The 20,125-nt window shown below is 25.7% G+C and overlaps 1 protein-coding gene across 1 annotated transcript in view; it reads left to right on the plus strand.

The window, feature by feature from the left end:
* LOC112601371 (glycine receptor subunit alpha-2-like) overlaps nucleotides 1–11,933 on the plus strand; it is a 161,843-nt gene extending 149,910 nt beyond the window's left edge. The window contains exons 6-9 of the mRNA XM_025348969.1: nucleotides 9,066–9,257; nucleotides 9,384–9,452; nucleotides 10,045–10,214; nucleotides 10,862–11,933. Coding sequence (XP_025204754.1) covers nucleotides 9,066–9,257; nucleotides 9,384–9,452; nucleotides 10,045–10,214; nucleotides 10,862–11,017 — 587 coding nt within the window. The 3' untranslated portion in view covers nucleotides 11,018–11,933. The remainder of the gene's footprint in view (nucleotides 1–9,065; nucleotides 9,258–9,383; nucleotides 9,453–10,044; nucleotides 10,215–10,861) is intronic.
* The last annotated feature ends 8,192 nt before the right edge of the window (nucleotides 11,934–20,125 follow it).

Raw genomic sequence — 20,125 nt, forward strand, 5'->3', positions numbered from 1 at the left:
AATTATAAAAAAAAAATACATAAAAGTAGTCATTTAATTTTAATCAGTGCCTGAATTATTCAAGCAAATTATAAAACGCAAAATGAATATTACATACCGCATGTGCGTCAATATAATTTATTTACTACATAACCCATGATTACTTTTAACAATTTCAACTTTAATTGTGTTTTTATTTTTGTTACCCTTATAAAAATTATAAAGGTTATATACTTTTTATTATCATTCTTATAAATTCGTCTTTCTTTGTTATTATAGAAGCTTTTGATAATGTGATATATTTTATTTTTATTTTTAAATCTATAAGAACAAAATATTCATTTATAAATTATAATATGAATGAACCAACAGTCATCAAACCTTTTGATTCGTATATATTATATGAATCTATATTTAAGATAGAAGTAGTATAGTAAGTAAAAAAATTATTTATCTTAATAAAATTATACTTTGCAGCCATCTGATATTGTAATATTTTAAGTCCAATAATCTAACATAATAGTTTATAATATTTAATGTATTATGGTTTTTATAAAATCACGGAGTATCTTTAATAATTTTATAAACAGTTAAAAATATATTATAATCTTGAAAATAAAAATAAACCACTCGGATATTGTTAGCTACCCATCAAATACTTGATAATAACTAAACTTTTTCTATATATCTATACATATATTCGTATATTTATCATGATTTCTATTTTAATATTTTAAATTAGGAAAAGTTAATTTTATTTGTTTTTGTTTGATAATTGATTTCCAATTTTTTTTTTAAATTATGTTTATTTGAAGCAATACATTTTTCTTGTGCATTGTTAACAATTAATCGTTAAAAACAGATAAATGCAATATGCATTGAAAGGGAAAAAATTAAAATTAATGAATATGAGGAACATATTTTCAATTAAAACTAATGTTAATTATTTTTTATTTTAATAAAAAAGTATTTTTAACAATAACAAAACTATACTGTCAAGGATTAATAATAATAATAATAATAATAATAAATAAATGAATAATTGTTAGAATGTAAAAAGTTTTAAAAGAGTAATTCATAAATTCAATATAAATAAAATAACTCAAATCATAATGATACATCATAAAAATAAGTCTGATACTTATTTTAGTACTAATTATACCTTTTTTATGTGTTTAATGGCACAATGAATAAATTTTATGATATTTTGCTTTTTTTTAACGTTATCTTCCAACTTTCAAGTTTTTATTAAATAATATAATTGTTTAAAAATTGATTATGCTACAACAGCTAATAAAATTGAAAAACAAAAAACAAAATTTGACATAGAAATATTGAATATATAATTTATATTTATTATTTATGCTAAACATTAATACTATAATATAAAATAATAGTTGTTCCGTCCACTTTATTGTTTTAAATATGTTAACTCATTTCGTCATGCAACAGATTTGTAAAGAACTAAAAATATGAATTATTCTACAATCATAATAGATACTTCTAATCATAAAAACCTAAAAACAGTACCCATTTAAATATGTTATTTCAATTTAAATACGGGAATACGAGTCAAAGTTTTTGAAGTAATAAATTTAAAAGAAGAAACAGCGGATATTTTATCAAATTATATAATTGAAAGTTTGAAAAAACATAAGTTATTAGATAAAGTTATTGCATTTCTTGGCGATGATTTCAATACTAACTTTGGAGGTCTTTGAAAAAAAGGAAAAAAATGTTTTTTCAATTTTAAATAACAATCTTAAAACGAATATTTATGGAGTAGGTTGTGCTACTCATATTTTGCATAACACAATGCAATCAAGTGCTGATGTGTTACCTGTTGATATAGAAATCTTACTATACAAAATCTTTCAATTTTTTCATATCTGTACGGTTCGAGTTAAACATTTAAAAGAGTTTTGCAAATAAGTAAATGTTGAGTATAAAAATATTTTTGTAAGTGTAAAAACTCATTGGCAATCTTTATTGCCTGCAATAACAAGAATTATTAATATTTACCTGGGTTTTAAATCTACTTCGAGAAATATGAAAAGTGTTCAACAATTTTAAAATCGTTTTTTAATAATCCTATGTATATAGTATAGTTTTTTTTTTTTTTTGCAAAGCTAATTATAAGTTGTCTGTGATACTGTAATACAAATAGAAGGAGATAAAATAACAGTATGTAAATTTGCAGATAAATTAGAATTTTTGATTGGAAAAATAAAAAATAGAAAAAAACCTGAACTTTTTTACGTCAAATACTTTATTACTTTTGAGTGATTTAGAAAACAATAACATATATGATGAAAACTCATTCAAAAAAGTATCAATCTATTTTATAACAAATGTTTATCTTACATAGAAAAACGGGGTTGCCACTTTGACCAGTTAAAAATATTTCATTGAGTCCAACTAATCAACTACCCTACTAGGGAAAATGTTTAAAAATGTACCAAATTTCTTATGAAAAATAACCAAAATAATTCAAACTTAAAATTAAACAAAGATAATTTATTTAATGAATTCAGTAATGTAGAACAAGTTTTTAAATCGTAGATTCATGAATGGCAAAAAAATCAGCTAAAATGGAAGTTAGGTGGTGTAAAATATTTATTTTTATGTTCACCCTAAGCTAAGTATACTTTAAAACTTTCTTACCATCGAATGGGTCCGCGCGTGTACAGATTTCACCATAGTTCTGGCATGACTATCAACCGAATAGAAACAACTAAAAATATTTGTCACAAATAAAGTAACAAAAATTCAAACATTGGTTCCAATACGTGAGTGGACTCATGTAAGGTCAGTGAACAACCCTGCGAACCTAGCGTCTCAAGAAACATTACCCAAGAAATTAACGTCACAGTCATTACACATTCTTAACTCGATTTTCTACATCGTTCTTAATATCAAGGTCTGTGCTTACTTTATCAAAGATTAAGTTACCACCCCCGGATTAACTACCAGAAGTTTAAAACATCTCAGAATACGTCTCATATTTTCATCAATTTCATAATTCTAAGGATGTTTTGTAGCGATTTTCTTCATTATTAAAAATGCAGCGTAATTTGTTTTATTTTTATCATTTCATCCTGCGAGCTCGTAAAAGGTTTAGCCCTAAAATCCCCATCAGATGTCATGAATCAGACGATATTTTGAATGAATGTATTTGATTAACACAGAATTTACATTAACCACAATTATCAAAGAAAATAGTTATTCCCCAAGCAATCATAACACCTAATACTCTAAGCCCAACTGACTCCGTTTACAGACACAAATGGGATAATTCGAATAGGTGGTCATTGAGATTCTCTGCGCTCAATGGGAATATGAAGCATCCAGTGCTTTTACCCAAGAAATCCCCGTTAACACATTTCATTATTTCACATTACCACAATTTTTTCTATTACATGGTGGCCTGAAATTGGTCATGTTTTTGGTTCAACAGAGATTTTTGGTCGTCTCTGGTCATGTGGCTAAAAAGAAAGTTATCCATGTATTCGGTATTATGCTGTCTGTTCCCAACCGTACATAGCTAATCTACCATCCTATTCGAGTAAAATCTAATTACCCTTTCATGAATGTGGGCATGGACTATGGTGGACTCTTTGGCCTTTGTTGTAAAGGAAACAAGGAGTAGGAATTCCAAAACGCAAAAGGCACACATTTAAAAAAAAAAAAAGGAAAAATTATAAGTACTGAACGAAAATATACCTACTCACTTCAACTATTGAAAGCTTGACTTTCAAAGGAAGAAGTAATGTTGAATATGATATTAATTATGTTGTGGCAACACTATCATGGTCCAGTGACGCGTTATCTATGTAACAACATGATAGTGCACAGGAGGGCAATATACACGCGTTTTTACCAACGACCGTTGTGTTTTAAGTTTTTTTGTTATCATGTGTTTTGTCTCTCCTACGAGTTTTTATCACCGTTTTCGTATCCGCTATTTGTGACCCGCGCTGTTACTGGCGCGATCTTCGTCATTCGTCAAATCCGTTGCCGTACGTTCCCGATTTTGTTGTCGTCGAGTCATCCCAGACCAAACAAAGAGGGTGCCACAAACAGGTTCAACGTCAGCCCAATTGCCATGTTTTCTTGTTTTAATATCCTTAGTTGTCATGATATATTTTAATATCTATATTATAATCAATAATAAATGTATTAAGTATTAACTTCTTTCTTACGTTACTAACACTAGCATTAAGTATTATTATATGTATTAGTTGAAGACGTGGCTTATATATTTTTATCAATTTGTTTAATACAGTCCATTCTAATTAGTTGTTATTGTTTTATTATATTGACAATACCGCAAATTTCCGTTATTCGTGTTTAAGTAAAACAGTTTTGGCACTAGGTATAAAATACTCGATAAATACACAAAATCGGGTAATTGCGCTAACAGAGAGGACATGTTATATACCTAGTATATAAAATATACACTCTCGTTTACAGAGAAAATTAAGATTTCTAGAGAAATTAAATAACGTTAGTGTAACGTACAACTATAATTATAATGTTTTCCCACAGCAGGCGATATATCGTTACACGACCACTCCAATATAAAGTGCCGTGCAAATGCAAACTCAACTTGATCTAGGCGACGCACTTGATACCATAGTCATTTTTCTATATGTCTAGTTATACAATCGGAAGTCCACCAATTAATCAATCTCTTGCAGATATCCTCTAACATTGAGGTTATGGACAAAATAACAAATGAAACCACAGCAAGCTCAATTATATACTAGGAGATTCATCGAGCATGCTTTAACTCCATTCTTCCACCGTTAACAATTTATTTATATAAATCTAATTACTGTAAATTTTCATTGTACCTACTTATAAAGATAATTATTATTATTATTAAACTTTTAAGTCATTTTAGTAGAATCATATGATTTAATATAAACATAAATAAACATAAAAACTCCATTTTTTAGATTTTGAATGGAAAGAATGTAATTTATGTGTAATATGTGTATACTGTAATGATTCGTGTTTTTATATATTAGACATCAATTATCAATTTTTAAAGTGATATCTTATAGTATAATTAGATCTAGTTTTACTTTATAAAAATCATAATTAAAAATTATAAGATATTTAACATTTTCAACAAATGTTTGTGTTAGCATTTCTCGCGCATAGCATAATTTTAAAAATATTTTGGCTCTTTTTGAGTTACTTTTAGACATTTTAAATTTTCCTTTTTTTTTTATACAAGTCAATAAAGATTAAGGAAAAAAAATGATTGAAAATTGAATACAAAGTATCTTATATATTATTCATTTACAAATTAAAAAATATCAAAAATTATTGGTCACAATTTTTTTTATAGGTGTTTAAATTCAGAATTTCGACGTAAAATCAAACTAAAATTAATATTATTTTGTAGAAATTTATAAGTTTTTTACCTATAATATAAAAAAGCTTACCGAAATGTTACATTATTTTTTATGAGCCATTAAGTTTAAATTATTACAATATTAAGTATTCACTTACAAAATAAATGAATAAATAAATTTGCTTCTCAAACGATTTTTGATACTTTATTATATTTAAAAACGAATAACTTTTGATCTTGATAATTTTACCAAATTTTTATATGATCATTTTTCTATATATTAAAACACTAGGTATTTAAAATATTTTAAGTCTTTTTTGACATATTTATAAATATTTTCAATTTTCAATTTTTTTTTTTTAATTTTTTTTTTAAATTTTTTGATAAAAAATCTTTCACTTGGTCATAAAGCTTTATACAAGATCCCACATAAGTTGTTCTTATAAATATGTTAAAATATTTAAAATACATAAACGCAATTTATTTTTATAAACATTTTAAATTCAAATATTGATAAAATTCGTTGGAACCACGAAGAAAATTTACAAATTACAGTTGAAAATTTAATACAAAGTTCCTCACAAGTAATTCATTCTGAATAAAAAAACTGAAAAATATTCATATAAACGTAATAATTTTTATTTAGAAACATAGTAAGTTCAAATTTGAATGAAATTATTTATTTAAAGTTTAAATTATGAATAAAAATATTCATTGTTTTGTTAAAACTTGATAAAATTCTTCATGATCATTTAAAAAACATAACATGGAATATACTTAGCTATATAGGTTGATAGATCGTCTCTGCTCACAATTGTTCTTCGTACACAATGATAGAATTCAAATTTAACTCATCCATTACAGTGACCCACTCTACACTTAATGAAGAACAATACCCACTTTCTCACCTTTTTTTAATTAATTACCATCCATTTTTATTAAAAACTGTTAAAAAATCTTTTATTTTTGAAAATGTTGATTTATCATTTTAAATTTGTACCAATAGCTTCTGAGTTATGTATTAGAGATTATAATAGTTCATTATAGATGAAGATTAATTTTAAAATATGATAATTAATAATTAATGTTAGTCCATTAACATTTTAAACAATTTAAAATTATCTATTTAATGAGTGTTAGACTAAATTTCTGTATATTGCTTTTATATTAGAATGTATGTAAAATCGGGTTTTCAATTCTTGGTACAAAAATTTTAATTATCAATTTTAATTTATATTTATCAGCAGCATATTTTAATTACATAATTTAAAAAAAGTGTTTCTCACTAAAAAGTTGCATTATCACAGGAAACAGCTTTATGATAATATCTACAAAAAATTTAAAGACTTGATAATATCGTCATTGAGAATACTTAAAAATTTAAGAAACTCAAAATTTGAGTGAGCTCATAATTAAAAAGATAAAAGGGAGAAAGATAAACATATTTGGTGAATCATTCTATATACAAAATAAACACCTCGGGCGACATTGTAACGGTTTTCAGTGATAAATCTACGTAGTGGTATTATTCATAATTATGCGTATTTCTGGATTACCCAAACACCTGTATCTGATAGCATATTTGCTGTTAAGAAAGGCAAAAACCCTCTCCCCTGAAGTTTGTCGGGATAAAGCACACTACATTCAAAATTATATTTCTAATGAGAAGTACCTATATCTGTTTGGAGCTAAAACACTCCAAGAATTTCGATATTAGTTGTGTCTTAAGTACATTTCTTTAAAAAAAAACTCCTAATCATAATTATCGAATAAACATCATATATAAAATCCCAGAAACGTCCAATGAATTAAAATATATTAAAACACTATATTATATTTAATTATTATAAATCACATTAATTTAATATTGTATTCCGCACACAGATCATTCACAGTTAGCTGTACCAATAATAAAATTTTACAATTTTAAATTACATGATTTAGCGTTAATTTTTCAAATCAATTATTATTACCTCTGATATACACATTCAAATTTTACAGTCCAGACTCCAGATAGTGAGCTAAATGTTAATACATACCGTCGCAAGTACCTATTATAAATTTTGACCTAATTTAAATTCTATAACAATACAACTAAGATATATCTGAAAATAGGTTATAACTTTATAATAATAATTCAACATTTTAAAACTACAAAATTTATTTTAAATCAAACTAAAAGGCTAAGTTTAATTTCCAATTATATATTGTAGTTACCGTTCATGGAATGTATATTGTATGACTTCACCAATCACAATTCTTACTAATATAAGTTATGTACTTATATCTTGGCATACAGCACAGTATTCGAATTTTCTTTTCTATACATTTGTTTTTAAATTAATTTGATGTAGATCGATATCACATAAAATTTTGTTGAAGCCTAAAAAGTATAAAAATGAAATATCCACTACAATACAAGTAGTAATGTAGCATGGCATTTAATAACGATTTGCAATATGATTGAGGTCGAAAACTGATGTAGATATAAATTATTCCAAAAATAAATAATAAGTAATATTGGTGTTATTATATTATATTATACTATACTGAATTAATGATTCGCTAGCATGATGTTAAACCACATTTTAGATTCTGAGTGGAACGATGAATGTATTGATTTTACAATGATGTAATTTTTTTGTCCGTAAACATTATATGGGACAGTAAAAATATTTCAATTGTTAAAAATGGTAGTGGTTTCTAGTAAAAAATTGGATCTAGTCGATAATCTGAGAAATCAAAAGCGAAAATTCTTAAAAGTAAATTTTATAATTGGAAAAACAAACAAAAAAAACTTAAGAAAAACGAGAATTTTTACGCAAATCCAATTTTTGACAAACCCAAATACAGTAGATTGCTACTTACTTGCATACCTTTATTTGCCTTTAATAATTTTTAAAAATTCTGATTTTTAAATTTTTAAGTATATTTAAGAATAACAAAAACGCTTAGTTTCTATGCCATTTAAAAAGTGTTAAGCGACAATATATATTTTTCTGTTTTCTATAGAGCAATAAGCATTTTTACTTCAATTACTAAGCAAATAATTTTTTTTTTATATTTACACGCGAAATTTTAAATATTAGTTTTTATGTTATTATACAGTTTATAGACAAGGAGAATAGTAATTATTAACAATTTTACAAAAAATATGTAACATTTTAATCAAATAAATACATTTTATACCTAGAATTTTTTTACAAATTATAAAATATAAGTAGATTAATAATAATTATTTTAATTTTCAAATAGTCATATTACTATTTTCCAATTAACTAAATATTCCAATATTCAAAAATATTATTTTATAAACCTATCTATCTTTAGTTACATAATTAAATAACTCAGAAACTACTCATTCAAATTTCAATTTAGATAAATCAACATTTAAATATATATATATCTGCTTATAATAATTTATAGGAAATAAGGATTATTCTCAATTGAAAAAAGAAGTGTTTATCGATTTAGGATACTTCTTAAATGGTTTTAAAAATCTAAGTATTTTAAAATATGATCTTTAAGTAGATAAACTTTATAATTTTAAAAATCAGTATTTGTTTAATATATTAATTATTAGAAGAAAAATAAGAATGAACATTCTATGATGAGTCTCTGTGTATAATGTAATTAGTGTTTATAAATCATTACACTCGAGCTACGTATGAGATCATATTGTAATATGTCGAAACCATAAAAAAATATTTATTCTTCCCAGGTAATTACAGTTGTCTAGTGGCCCAGTTCTATCTGAGCCGTAGCGTGGGCTTCCATTTGGTTCAGAGTTACCTACCCACCATGCTAATCGTAGTAATCTCCTGGGTGTCATTTTGGATGGACGTCGACTCGGTACCGGGTCGCACCACACTGGGAGTGACAACGCTGCTGGCTGTTGGTTCGCAATCTTCAGGTATGTAATAGTAAACTTGACTACATATAATAATATTATTATTATTCGAATAATTATCCAATGTCATGTCAATATCCAGTTTCCATTTTGCTAATATTTTTTCCAACCCACGCGTATTTTACACAGGTATCCAAAGCGGTCTACCACAAGTCAGCTACGTCAAGGCCATAGATGTGTGGATGGGCACGTGTACAGGTACGAAAAAATATAGTTTAACAGTGTGTAAACATGGGCACCACACAGATAAACATTATAAATTTATTCACCTAACACTATTTAAAGGTATCTAAGAATTTATTTATTTAATTAATATAATATGCAGAACTCAACCTCCCGAGAGTTAGGTGCAATAATTAATTTATCTTATTAGTACGTATTATTAATAATAAAATCTATAAAAAAAAAAAACATTTCAAATTATAAACTACCATTGTTTAAATATAAACTTGTTCCTTACAACAAAAATTATTTGCTCCTGATATTTTCCATCTTTGTTGTAATTATCATAAAAGGATACCACAAGCCATGACTATCATGAACATTTTTAAATTTTAAATATTGTATTAATTTTGTAAGAATTCACAAAATAATGTCCTTAATCAGCAAATGTGGTCATGGTGTAAGATATTAGTAGGTATAATAATACATAGGTACATATCTTAATATACTAGTTATAGACATCGATATTAATAATTAATACCTTACAATTTGTTATATACTTATAATCTAATAATCTACATCCTCCAAAAATGATATCATTACTATTACACAATATGTATGTTTACAGCGTTCGTGTTTTGCGCATTGCTAGAATTCACGGTGGTTAATTATATGTGGAGAAAACTGAGACCAGACATATTAAGAAATATATTAACGGAACCGGTGAACGGTGGCACCGCAGGCCCAAAACCGTACGATGAAAATCTACCTTCATCGCCGGTCATACCAGTCAGCGTGGTAATGACAGTTCAACAAATCGTTGATCAAACGTATTATACATCAATGTATTATTAAAATGGTCGATGTGATCTATGAGGCTATAAAATTCATCATTTCCACTAAAATATTATTATAACATAAATCTCGATTGTAGAAAAGGACGACTGATTTACATCCCGTTTCCGTCTTGAATAACACATTTCTTCGTGCATTTTATTTTTAATAAGTATTTTCTAAATAATTCATGTAATATGGGTTTTAGCTTTATAGGTAAATACCTATAATAAGTATATACCTACTACATTAATATTAACTTATAAAAAAAATTTATTTTGCATTGGTACTCAACAAAAACAGAATGCATTAATTTTAAAACACAATCCCTTCACACTTTTTAAAACATAAAAAAAGAAAAAAAAATTCTAACTACAGAATGTAAATTAATATGAAGTCTAACTTAAAGGATAAAAAATCAGAGCTTTTTACGGTTGACAAGTGGGCGTTGTACTCTATTACAAGCCCCTTAATAGTTTTAACTGGAACGAGCGTTATTTATCGTTCACCTTCAGTCGACACGACGTTTTTACCCGTCGCTATTTATCTAATTTAGTTTTCATGTATATATGTGTATATATATATCATATTATGGTATGTTCTGTTGGCAGGTTAAGAAAATCTTACAACAAGAGTGTGCCTACTCTACGTCCGCAGAAACTAACACAGTGCTGGCAAGAAAAATTGACGAATACTCCAGACTACTATTTCCGGTCGCGTTCATAGCGTTCAACGCACTGTATTGGCCGTATTATTTACAAAACTAAACCGCTCCCACACCGCCGCCGATGCCACATCAACACCGAAAAAACAGAACACGCGACCAGACTGCGTATATAATGTGCCTACGTATATACCACTCCACAAAATATTTATTCATTACACTTGCATAATAACTATAATAATCATAATATTTTACATAATCATAGCAGCTCTCCATGTATTTTCCCTCGACGAAATCTTACCTAAAAAAATAATTAAATAGGCCACGCTACTTCAAGTATAGCTCAATGGAGGTACTTACAAACAGCGGAATTTCGATATATCTTGCTACGGTATAATGTGTCTACCAAGCTATATTAAATAATATACCATGATATAATATACCACGTGGTACAATATCGTCAAACGCGTCATGTAGAAGGCGTCGTCGTTAAGTGATTTGGAATCTTGCCCTACTCGTACGTTTTTGTTTTTTTTTCTTTTTTTATTTTAAACGTTCAATATTTTTTTTGTCTTGATAAATACAACAGATATTTGCCGAAACCCCTTCGTTACACTTATTATCACCTTAATTCACTCAATAAATCGCGTGGTTCTTGCCCTATAGATATATATTACTAAATTTATACATCCACAAACCGCGAAATCTACAATTATACAACGCAGTTTATTAGCTCTTATAACACGTATTTTATTCAAACCATGATTTTTTTAATTTAGTTATATAATAAAGACAATATTTACAAATATTCAGATTTTGAGGAGAATTGTGAATAAAAACTATTTTTTCAAATTTAAACTTACCTTTTTAATGTAAATAGTTAAACAGGTGATTTCTTATGTCATAATATTCGTATTTAGACGAAATTAAAACTAGGTTATAGTGTTCCATTATTCAACTTATTACATAAACTAAGAATTATATACCTATAAATAGGTGCATGATTATAGGTTTGGAAGATTGGCTATAATAAATTTAATGATTAATAATATATATTTAAATAAATTCATTAACATTTTATATAATTTATTAAAATTCTCCTAATCTAACATAAATACTAAACCATATATTATTATATTCGATGTAAAACCATTATTAAAGACTATTATTCTAAGTCATTAATTTTAATAACTCAGAAACTACTGATTTAAATTTCAATATTTTCAAAATAATGTTCTACTCAAACAATATTTACCATAAAATGTGGTCTAAAATAAGTATTTAAAAAAATATAGTGGTCTTTTAATATACTAATTAATTCAAAAATCAGAATTTGAATAAATACATCGTTTAAGGAAAAAAAACAATAGTGAGCATGCTTGGTTAATTACTCTCTGTGTAATATACAATATACACCGAAAAACAGTAATCCACAGACTATCCCTTGAATTATACTGCTTAAACACATATATGTACCACCACTCTAGTTTTTTTCCTCTTTTGTTTTTTTCTCTTATTTTAATTTTCGGTCCTACCACATCTCGTATAATACGAGAAAAATAGAATACGCCTTAAGTACTAAGGTGGTTCTCTAGTTGTTCTCAATACAATAATTTTCTCAGTTGACATGAGTGTTTTTAAATTTATTCTTTTGCATGAACAATTTGAAATTACTTTCTTGAAAAAAAATTATTTAAAAAAATAGAAATCTACCAGAAAAGTTACTGTGTAATGGTGATAAAGGATTCGCTCTGTTTATCCATGCGGTACCAAATTACTATACACGCCAAATCGAATTATACCGCAATAATAACGAAATTGTTATGGTAATTATCATAGTTTGCATCTTTATATCTTTTTCTAACAATAATAACTTAGTCCGTAAACATAAAAATTTTAATCTCTTTCAATCCTTGTCGTTTGTTTGTTACGCGTTTTAATTTACACATATAAAAATTCATCTCATGTATCGTCCGTCCTCTTACATAAATTCTATTTCATCCAGTCACTTTTGAACCAGAAGCAAAAGTTTTAACACAAATTACATTAATTTTAACATTTAGTATCCATTACTTTTATCATAATTAATTATACATTTCACTGTAAATATAAATACACTTATTTATACATTTAATATTATATTAAAATAAGCTACCCTGTAACACATATTTTATACGTTTTTATTTTTGTTTTGAATCTTGAAACTAAAATATTTTTCAAGAACTAACCATCCCTATTAAACATATTGATTAAAAATATTATTTTATGACTAATATATAATAAAAATTATAATTATAATACGGATTTTAAAATACTCAACGCTATACAAAAAATTATTTAAAATAATACAATAAAGCTCTAAATATCATTTAACACAACTAAAAAAAATAATATAAAATGGGTTTAAAAAAAAAAAATGTTATTAATATTACTTTTATTCTAATTTTTCTTTTAGTGGTGAATATCTGTAAACGTAATAAACTGTTTTAAATCATTCAAAAAATCATTGAAATAATAATACTAAAAAATGTACCTAATATTTTAAATATTCGTTTTCAAACAAAATTCTTCGTTAACTAATGTAGTATAATTTCAATTTTATTTAAAAATTTTAAAACATTAAAACTATAAGTATATTTTTAAATAACTAGTACTGTAAAATTTATTAAATATTTATAAATGTAGTAAAAATAACAAAAAGCATAAAATCTACAGTTAACGAAAACAAAACAAACAAATTATGTACATTTATTCTACATTATATGAATCATATAGTAAGATGATAAATTTTGCTATGAAATGGTAGAAAAAAACAAATGTCATTAAAATCCTTACTTTAATTATAATGCTATATTTACACATTATTTTAAATGTTCTCCTTTTTAAAACGGAAGTTACGCATTACCACAACGATATGGTCCACAATTCTTGATATTTTACCTAATTTTTTGAGTATGTTTTTGTTAATTTTTAATACAACTCACCTAAATATATTTAATAAAAATTAGGATAATTGAGTAACTGTGTAATATATATATTAAAAATAACCGTTAACGTTATATTTTTTTTTCAAATGTTATCCCTTTTATACTTAACCATTGTAATTCATTGTTTTTCAATACTTTTACCTATTGAGTGTTAGTTCATAATATTATGACATTTAATTCAATCCGTATTCTATAAACAACAAGTTATAATTTTACTAAAAAATCTAACCATTCCAAATTTAAATATTGAAACCTTTAGAATACAATATTATAACTTTACTTAACAACCTAATAGGTAAATATTCATAGCGGTAGTAATGGAGGAATATAGTTCAATCTTTAAAACCTTTTTTTTGTGTATAAAAACGAGTATAAATGTGAATAAAATTAAATCGTTTTTAAAAATATTTTTATTTATAAAGATACCAATTATTATAATATTATACATACATTATATATTTTATCATGTGGTCCAAGATACTATATTAATAACATAATCTCATCTCTACATTATTTTTTTTTTTTTAATAAAATACGATTTTAATCTACTCTCGATGGACGGAATCCGGCTATAAGCGACCGGCGCAGAGAGTATAATATAATGTTCAATATAATATGAATTATAATATTATATAATTTTGATGTAGAGTCTTAAAGTTGTAATATCTTTGTGTACTGCTTCCAATGTGCAATTTTGATAACGTTCTTCATTAGGATAAGTTAGATTAAGTCCTAACATTAAATCCACATAATAAACAGATACATTCTAGAAATCCATACTAGAAAATAGTGTAGACAAGTTCGACGCCTTATTGTCACCGCTGTCGGTAGTGGACAATTGAACGTCTGAACGAAACAAATATTATCATTATATATCTCTATAGTAATGAAATGAAGAACGATTATACACTTGAAAACGATGTTGAAAGAATTGAGCGATAAAACGATCCCCATACGCGTTATGTCGGCCGGACCAAAATTCCAAAACCATTCCAAATCAGAATTTTTGTGAATCTTATAATAAATATTGTATATAAAATGTAATTTTTAAATTTAATTCATACATTCAATATTATATACGAAGTGATTTTTTCCAATGTAATCAACTCATTTTATCTTATAAATTTCATGTTTTTTTTTTTTTTTTAATTGTATACTTGAAATATTACTTTACAACACTATGAAAGTGATTTCTAGTATTTTTAATTAGTTTTTAAATATGTACGAGCTACAAACCTTTATTTTTAATTTTGTATAATCTTTTAAATTAACGCAAATTTTTGAGTCAAAATCCCGTGCTTTTATTTTATAGATATTTGGTAGGTATACCGTATACACTATAGGTACTATAGACAGTAAAATTATTCCAAAAATATCCTTTTATCTCCATAAAATTTTTAAAAAAACGTATAACAAAAAATAAATAACTTCAAATTTGATTGTTTTTTTAAATTATAAACACAAACTAATAAAATGATAATATATTTCGTTTAAAAAAATTACTTCGTATACACCGTGCAGGGTGCATCACGATTGGGATACGCAACCTTTAATATGTGATTTCAATGTAAAAAAATTGAGATCTTGGTTATACGCCCTATTTTATAAATTTATTATAATAATATGTGAATGGTACGAATGGCTATCATCTATAATTTATTATGTGTTAAATTTAATACTGTAGTTAGTTATTTATGACAATTATGCGTCTAAACGGTTTTAAAAAAATATATTATAAAAATGTATTTATTAATTATTTTATGTTATTCTATATTATGTATTAAATTAAAATCTATTTTATTGGCTAAATATTATTGAATTTATTATATTATATCAATATTACCTTTATTTATATATATATATATATACATATATATAATAAATATGCGTTGTAAATATTATGATACTAACTTTTCAGTGAAAACCATTTCATGTTATTCTTTTCACTAGATCCTATAAAAATATATTTTTACCCCACAAAACTAATACAAATTTTCAATTTCATTAATACATATTGTATTATATAGCGTATAATCCTCTATGTCAAGAATAAGGAACCTGTGGCTTCTTAACATGTAACCTGTAGTTCTTTGGGAAATACATCAATATCTAGACGTTTTAGATCCATAAAATATAAACTAAAATTCGATTACGATTTATATATATATATAATGGTTTAATTATGTCATACTCGTATTTATTTTTATAATTTCAGGTAAAAAAAATAATATTTTAATTATTATGACCGCATAATTATGTTTAACGTGTTTAAAGAAATAATACAGCAATAAATAAATATCTATTTAACTCGATAATCATTATTCTGTAAAATATGAAGTAAATATATTAGTCAATACGTAAACACGGTCTTCGCCAGGTCAATCGGTGTGGCGCAATTCGGTTTTTTTCTATCAACTTATCACCGTATTACAACATAGCAATATTTTCGACGAGATGTCTACTAAAATAAGCATAAAATTAAATAGGAAAATAAAAGATTTAAAAATGATAATTTTGTCTAAAACACTATGGGACTACCAAGATATCTTATTTGCAACAAAAACTTCAAATGCAATAAGAAATCCAAAATTGAACGTTATTTTTTTTTTTTTATCTAATTTATAATAAAATTATGATTCTTTAAATAAGACATACCCAGCTAAAAATCAAAGAAAAATGGCAGTACAATTACAAATACAATTGAATTTTACTATAGATTTGACTGCATATCTAAATCACTTAAATTAAAAGTTTCAAGGTAAGGATAATACAGTACATGAGCTATTAGAAATCATTCTTTCTTTCGAAAGATACTTTCAACTTTTAGCAGACGATAATATTGGCAGCAGAAATCTTGATCTTTTTGAATCATTGAAAGAATACACAGAAATCAAGGGTTGTATTATTTAACTGAAATATTTTAAATAAGCCATTAAATTCATAAAAAAAACACGTTTGGTATGTAATTTGAATATTTTCGAAAATATAAAACCACGTTAATGTTTTTGACATCACCACTCACAACAAAAACTACACAAATTACATTACTACCATTTGTCAACAAACAATTATTTTCATTGCAATAAATAAAATTAAAAATCAAAAAACCTTTGGTCTTCAAAATTTGAAGTTTTTAAAATAAATATTGAAAATCTAGAAAGGGAAAATGAGTCTTAACCACCTACCTTGCGCAACTACAACGGTAGTTGAACAGCATTTTAACAAGACCAAACAAACATTTTCACAATACAAGTACATATAAAAAACACCTTCCAATCACACTGTAATATATTATCTCAAAATAGAATCAAAAATTCAGAAAATGTCCTCAATTCTCTTCTACCAGTGTCACTTCCTCCTCAATATTTTTCACCCGGAGAAATGGATTTTCAAATAAAAAAAAAATCCCCTAAAATAATCATTAAGTTTTGCCTTAATAATTAAACACTTACTTAAGAAAACTATCAATTTTTTTACCCAAATATTTGATTTTATAATTAGAATTTCTTACTTCCCTATCTTATGGAAATACTCAACCTTAATTCTCATCCTAAAGTCAAATAAACCACCAAACTTCCTATCATACAGACCTATTAAAATCCTCCTAATTCTATCAATAATTTTTGAAAAATTATTATTAAAATGTATCTTATCTATAGTTAATTATGCAAATATCTTACCTAACTCCTACCTATTTGGATTTCGTAATAATCATTCTACCATACATCAAGAACATAGGCTGGTTTATAAAATCGCATTTGCACTAGAAGAGAAACTTTATTGTACTGGTGCTTCCTTAATATCTCCCAAGCATTTGACAGGATATTGCATGCAAGTTTACTTTACAAGTTATAACATACATATACTACCCAGCTACTACTATTTAATTTTAAAATCCTACTTAAAGGACCGATTTTTTACAGTGCGTGTAGGTTCCGCAACTTCCTCTCCAACAAGAATTAATACTGGTATACCTCAAGGCGCAGTTACCGCCCCTCTACTTTTCACCATATTCATCTTTGATCAGTCAAACTCAAACCAAACCCTTGTTGGTGACTTTTCCGATTACAAAACTATCATAGTTGCCAATTCAAATCCTTATCTAGCCTCCCTCTAAGTTCATAATCACCTCAACCTTCTTAAAACCTGGTATAAAGAATAGATAGTTAAAATAAACGAGACAAGTCTATCCACTGTACCTTCACTCTCCGACAACTATTTTAAGAGATAAATAATAATTTTTAAATCTGATAAAAATCATCAAATATTTGAGTTTTTATAGGGAGGCATGATCGTCAACATTCTTTTTTAAGTTAGTGTGGATAGTCTAATAGTGGATATAGGCATTAGGCACCTTAACTTTACCTTATATTTAGTCTTAACTAACATCCTAACCTAGCTCTACAATAACTCTATTGTTTGAGTATGAGTTCCACTATTTTAATTAAAAAAATTGTTATTATGATTTACCAACAGTTTGATAATTAATAATTTTTTTATACCATTAATTCAAAACATATTCGCTCGTAAAAAAATAACAAAAAAAATTCACAAAAAACAAAATGACACGAATAAACGTTAAATAGCTTCTGAATGTCTAATGATATTTTAAAAATACAATGCAAACTAAAATCCATATTATATCAATGTTATATTAAAGTATTATAAATTAATATTTAGGCATATAGCGTAAAACAGATATTTATTATCAGTAGATCACACATCGGACCTGTACTTTCAAGTTATTTCAAATTATAATAATTATTTTGTTTAATGTAACCAATAGACAATGGCAATCCTAAGAAAAAAATGCATTTTTCACGAACAGCAAATATTTATGTAACTACACGCCCTATTTACGAGTACTACATAAATCATTTTAAAAGTTGGTTTTAACTATTTCTAATAAGCATAGGTAGGTATCCTCTGGAATAAAATTATCTATGTATCGAATTTCTGAATAATAAGTGTGATAGACTTTACCGTGGATCGTTTACATACACATTGTCTTTTATTTGTATATTTTTATACAAGTAGTCACCGGTTGGTAATAAATTGATTAAATAATAATTGTTCAATATTTAAATTAATAAAGTATTTCTAAAAATTACGATTATATTCTTATTTAGGTACATATAACCGAGTAGATAACCGTATTAAAATACTATTGCCCATGAACATCTCCACCATTAATCAGACTTAATATGATAAATTAATAAAAGTACTATAATAATATCGTACACTTTTATAGACATGTTATAATATGTTATGAATTGGTTCTTTATTTACTCATATGATTATTTACAAATTGATGCATAATGTACCTACTTAACAAAACAAATATTTATAGGTAACTTTTTTTCATCAAAAACTGTTTAATTGCAATTAAGAAAATTTTAAACGTATATTTTATGTTATCCCGAATATTCCAATAGGTACCTACCTAAGAAAAAAATATGTTTTAAAATTAGAGGTGTAAGTACACAAATCAGCCATTTTTAAAAGACAATTTTAAACACTGTAAATTTATAATCTATTTTGTTCTATAAGTCTGTAACCAAAGGACGTACTATAGTCTATAGAGTTTATATTTAAAGCGAAATGTTGCAGTGGTGATGAAAGAAAACGGTTAACTAACTATTTACTGAGACGATATAAAGTTTGTAGGTACATCGTCTAAACGATCATTATTGCCAGGGATGCCAGAAACACTAAACCGTTAAAAAAGTCAGTATAGGAGCAAACATTTTAATGAACATTAAATAGTATATAACCATCGCCAAAAACATTTTTAATAAACTATTTGCGTTCAATGCCTCCACAAAAACGCACTTTTAATTTAAGGTTCATATTCGGGGCATGATAATATTATTATCTAAAACCGTACCTATACAGAATATAATTATTGATAACAAATGTCTACAATGTTTAACAATATTAATAATATTATAATATAATCATTATGCTTTACATTCATTACAACTCACAACAAATTTATTGAAATAAGAATGTTTTTCGTGATTTTTCTCATACATAGCAATGTAATATTATGATTATTATAATTATTCTGCGCCCTTATCATTACTTCGTCTGTTATCACTTATATATCTTGTATAAATAATTTTTTTTAAATAAAGACTAATGTTTCAATCAGTTAATAATGTTAATATTTATATTTTATTATTTATAAAATTTATGTAAGCCATATTACTTCATATTTTATT

Source organism: Melanaphis sacchari, unplaced genomic scaffold, assembly GCF_002803265.2.
Source record: "Melanaphis sacchari strain LSU unplaced genomic scaffold, SCAv2.0 Contig77_pilon_pilon, whole genome shotgun sequence".
Classification (NCBI taxonomy): Eukaryota; Metazoa; Arthropoda; class Insecta; order Hemiptera; family Aphididae; genus Melanaphis; species Melanaphis sacchari.